This window comes from Pholis gunnellus (genome assembly GCF_910591455.1).
Source record: "Pholis gunnellus genome assembly, chromosome: 10".
Classification (NCBI taxonomy): Eukaryota; Metazoa; Chordata; class Actinopteri; order Perciformes; family Pholidae; genus Pholis; species Pholis gunnellus.
This window is the reverse complement of record NC_136537.1, coordinates 2,608,765-2,613,983: the sequence shown is the minus strand read 5'-3', so window position 1 is coordinate 2,613,983 and position 5,219 is coordinate 2,608,765. Positions and strand designations below refer to the sequence as shown.

Sequence of the window (5,219 nt, the reverse complement as noted above, 5' to 3'; positions counted from 1 at the left end):
TAAACGTCGTATACCCAGACAAACACCCCCCCTCCTCCCAAGAACGTTAGCATGTGATTTACCGTCCCTCTCGCTCCCACTGCCAGGCATCCCCTGCCCTGTGCTCAGCATGAATGCTCCCTGTTTCTGATTGGCTGATACAGTGCTGCGTTTGTCTCCCATTCACAGAGCCAGGGAAAGAACACGTAAAGCAGAAAGATTTGCCAACAATACCAGAATGCCCAATGTGTCATCACAGTCCAGCCCCCTCAGCGTGATATATTGTGGTCATGCCACAACATCAATACATTGAAGCAGACTGCCCTGCTTCAGTTTCATGGTCCAGGTATTGTGCATGTGGACTCACTGTCACACCGTCACGGTTTACTGGGACACTTAAATAGAGCAGAGCCAATCGCTTTTAGTAACACCTGTAAATTATACTGTAACAAGTCAAAATGTCTGCTGTGAAAAAGACCCTGTTCTTCTCCAATGGCCGGTCAATGCTGGGTGGAAGAAGTGATGTCAATGTTAGAATGTCAATGTTTAAAACGGAGATATAAGAAGCAGAGAAAAAGCATATTTATACATTTTCTACTAATGTATTTGAGGGTGTACTCCACATTACTCCACAGTCGTGATGGTTTTGTGTAGACATTGTTTCTCTTTAGGTGAATTTGAAAACTATCTCTATGAAAATACTTGTTTTGAAATGTGAGTGAGTACGTACCGTTGGAATATATATATCAAAAACACCACATAATGATGATAATAATTATTACTGAATTTATTAAGGAACCTTGAAATTGTGATTCTCTCTGATAATAATGACATTACTGAATGAGTGAGTGAGAGGTGAAGACTGAAGGAGAACATAATGAGAGAGACAGAGGAGCCTGAGAAGAGGCCTTTCCTGCCTCCTAGTGGCGTCATGAGTACAAACAAGACAACAAAAAGCTCCAGATATGCTGTGACTCCACATCTGTAGTGTCACATATGCATGATACAATATAGATCATATCCCATCGTAATTGGTTGTTGTAGCAGATGCTCATCTCGAGTCTTTTTTATTCAGCAGAGTTCCCATTAGGCATCAAGGTGTACACTGAAGTTATATGTACTGTAAATGGAAACCAAGGAATACACTGAAATGCACACAATGTGAACAGCCTGAGTGACATCATTTCTTCTAGATGACTGACAGAATGATGACATAATAACTATAACAACAACAATAATAGTCATTTTGTTGAGAACAACAATTGCAATAAAAACAAGAGAAATTCAGATTATTTTGCGGACAAACGTATCACTCCGTTTGAGATCAAATTGAAGTGTGTGGGTGTGTGTGTGTGTGTGTGTGTGTGTGTGTGTTTATGTTGACTGTAGTGACGTAAAGTCTCTCTCTCTCAGTCACACACACACACACACCTACAGACACAGAGGCACACTCACACACACACAAAGGCAGTGAGGCAGCAGCAGCAGACGCTCGGTGCTGCTGTCAGTGTGCGGAGCGGAGGAGGAGGACCGACGGCATGCCTCAGCTCCGGGAATATATATCTCCCCTCAATCTCTCTCTCTCAAGCACGCTGCGTTTTTCTCCTCTTTTCTTGCATAGAGCTCACTCTGACCTGTTCTTTAGGAGAAGGCGATAAGGAAAGCCAGCCGTGCGTCATGGTGCGTCTTTGCGCATTTTTTCTGGATCTTTAAAAAAAAAAGTGATTTATTTTGACCGGACAAAAATGAAGTGTTTTTTCTGTGTGGAGGAGAAGAGAGGCAGCGTTTCGCAGCTCTTGTCTCTCTGTGAATATTTGGCCGCAGCTGCTGGTGATGTGCGTGAAGCCACTGAATGAATATCTCTAGAAGGGAAAAAAGGGTCGCAGTAAGCGGCTTTTCTCCCCCTGATTCCCCTCCGTCTCTGACAATGTGTCAAGTCCATCCACCACACCGGATCCCGTTGATTTGCAATGGTTTCGCTTTTTTTCTTTTCCAGGATTGATTTTTGGGGAATTTTTTGGATTCACAGTGAAGGTCAGTGGAGAGATTTCACGGTCCCATTTTAACACCAAATAACGTCGGTGCGCCTGTTTTCTGCATGCGTGTGTGCTTATTTGTGTGTAAGTGAGTGTTTGTGTGAGCGGCTCTACCTCCCTTTTCCCCTCTCCCTGCTCTGGAAACTCACCCCCTGATTTTTTTTTCTTTCCATCCAAGGCTCACGCTGCAAAGTTAAATGCTGGATCTATATTTCAGCGAACATTTTTGGCCGTAAAAATGCTGAGCGGCGTCCTCTTGCTGAGCGTCCTCACGGTCACCAGTCTGTCACCATCTGAAACGGAGAGCCGCAAAACTTCAGCCTCCAAAGAGATCTGCAAGACCCGCTGCGCCTGTGAGGAGCGGGAGAACATTCTGAACATCAACTGTGAGAATAAAGGATTTACCACCGTCAGTCAGTTCCAGGCGCCCCCAAATAAAATCTCTCAGCTTTTTCTAAATGGAAACTTCCTGTCACGGCTCAGTGCCAATGAGTTTGTCAATTATGGCAATGTCACCTCACTGCATCTGGGGAATAACGGCTTGCAGGAGATCCGAACCGGAGCTTTCAACGGGCTGCGCTTCCTGAAGCGGCTCCACTTGAACAACAACAACCTGGAGGTGATTAAAGAGGACACATTTGCAGGACTGGAGAGTTTGGAGTATTTACAGGCCGACTATAATTATATCAGCGCCATAGAGCCGGGTGCTTTTAGTAAGCTGAATAAGCTCAAAGTGTTGATCCTAAATGACAACCTGCTGTTGTCTTTGCCTCCCAACATTTTCCGCTTCGTGCTCCTCACCCACTTGGATTTACGTGGCAACAGGCTCAAGATGCTGCCGTTTGCCGGGGTTTTAGAGCACATAGGCGGCATCATGGAGATCCAGCTTGAGGAGAATCCGTGGAATTGCACCTGTGATCTGATTCCCCTCAAATCCTGGTTGGACACTATTTCTGTCTTTGTGGGGGACATAGTGTGTGAGACACCGTTCAGGCTGCACGGTAAAGACATCACGCAGCTCATAAAGCAGGATCTGTGCCCTCGCAGGAATGCTGGGGAGCGAGTTCACCCCCCTTCGGACTCTCACTTTCAAGGGGCCCTGCCCCCGACCTACCACCCGGGCATGATCACCCCCACCCGTGCCCCGAAAGCTTCCCGCCCGCCCAAAATGCGCTACAGGCCGACCCCGCGCATCACAAAGGACAAACATGTCTTTGGGCCCATAATGGTTTACCAGACAAGGTCCCCTGTGCCCATGTTATGTCCCACTGTGTGCGTGTGCACGTCACAAAACCCTGACAGCGGATTGAACATCAATTGCCAAGAGCGAAAGTTGCACAACATCAGTGAGCTGAACCCCAAGCCCTCCTACCCAAAGAAACTCCACCTGACCGGCAACTACTTACAAGTGATTTACAGAACGGATCTCACCGAGTACAGCTCACTGGAGCTGCTTCATTTAGGAAATAATAGGATAGCAGTGATTCAGGAAGGTGCATTTGAGAATCTAACCAACCTCAGACGGCTCTATCTGAATGGGAATTACATTGAATCACTCACCCAATCACTCTTCGCTGGCCTGCAGTCGCTCCAGTATCTGTATTTGGAATATAACATCATCAAAGACATTTTACCACAAACATTTAACTCTCTGCATAACCTTCAGCTGCTTTTTTTGAACAACAACCTGTTAAGATCGCTCCCTGACAATGTTTTCGGGGGCACCATGCTAACGCGACTCAACTTGAGGAATAACCATTTCTCCTACCTTGCAGTTCGAGGGGTCCTGGACCAGCTTTCAGCATTTATCCAGATCGACCTGCAGGAGAACCCCTGGGACTGCACCTGTGATATTGTTGCACTCAAGAACTGGATGGAGCTATCCAGTACCAGCGTAGTGGTCAACGAAATCACGTGTGATTCACCCTCGAAACATGCAGGTCGTCTGCTGCGCTCACTTCGCAATGAGGCCATCTGCCCTGAGCCCAGCGAGGTTCCCCCGCCACAACATGCACCCCCTACGAAAGCCCCCACATTAATGAGCCCTGGCACCGAAGCCACCACACCTTCCTCTTCTTCTTTTAGCTCAGTCAGCCCCACAGAATCCCGAATCCACACTCCCGAGTTGCACCCTGAGGTCCCACTTTCAGTCCTGATTCTTGGACTTCTTGTTGTTTTCATCCTGTCGGTCTGCTTTGGTGCAGGCCTCTTTGTTTTTGTTCTAAAACGACGCAAAGGAGTGGAACATGTCCCCACAGGCGCTAACAACTTAGATCTCAACTCTTTCCAAGTGCAATATGGCTCCTACACTCCTGAACCAACCCAAGACAAAACCACTGAAAGCCACGTTTATAACTACATCCCTCCACCTGTGGGCTCTATGTGCCAAAATCCTATTTACATGCAGAAGGATGGCGAACAGGTGGCGTATTACCGCAACCTGAAGGAGCTCAGCTTTGGGCCCCTGGACGCAAAGAAGGATGTCCTCACCTGCAGCCCAGGGGCCTACACCATCAGCACAATGGATTTTATGGATAAATCTCCAACATCATGCGGTTTGACCACCCCAGAACCTCCTGAGATGTTGTATCAAAATTTAGGGGAGAGGCCCCACAAAGAGCTTCCCACAGCTGCAGGCGCCCCCCCTTTCCATTACAACTTTTGCACTTTACCTAAGAGACCCTGCATCGTGCCCCCGTATGAAGCCACTACAGCCCGGCGGCACATCACCAACCAGGACAGGTTGAACAAAACTGTGCTGTACGGGACCCCCAGGAAATACTACGGAGCTGAACACCCTTCGAAAAACAATGAGCACCCGCTTCTGCTCTCTGGGAAGCTAAAAACAGAACCAGACTACCTGGAGGTTCTGGAGAAACAGACAGCGATGAGCCAACTGTAAGATAGTGCCCCCCCCCCCCCCCCCCCCCCCATCTCACCTCCCCCAGGTTCTGTGCACCATTCATAATAATCTACTGTAATAATAGCGCTCTCTATATATCTATCTTATCTATCTGTGTTCAATCCTACATGATGGAGGTGAAACAAGTCCTTTGGTGATCGTGTTCCTCTCTTCCTTTTCTTCTCTTCCTTTCTTTTCAAGATGTATAAAAGGAGTATAAGAAGTATATTATTATGCAGTTCAATTGTTTCTCCTGGAAGGTATAAATTATTTCTTCTTTTTTGAAAAATGAAATTCCAAAA

At 47.0% G+C, this 5,219-nt stretch overlaps 1 protein-coding gene across 1 annotated transcript; it reads left to right on the top strand.

Annotated features, from left to right (window-relative positions):
- Nucleotides 1-2,212: 2,212 nt before the first annotated feature.
- Nucleotides 2,213-4,917, top strand: slitrk2 (SLIT and NTRK-like family, member 2; the record flags this gene model as incomplete). The annotated part of the gene is made up of 1 exon (XM_079167290.1): nt 2,213-4,917. The coding sequence occupies exon 1, from the start codon at nt 2,254-2,256 to the stop codon at nt 4,915-4,917; it is 2,664 nt and encodes an 887-aa protein (XP_079023416.1). The 5' UTR covers nt 2,213-2,253.
- Between the last annotated feature and the right edge of the window lie 302 nt (nt 4,918-5,219).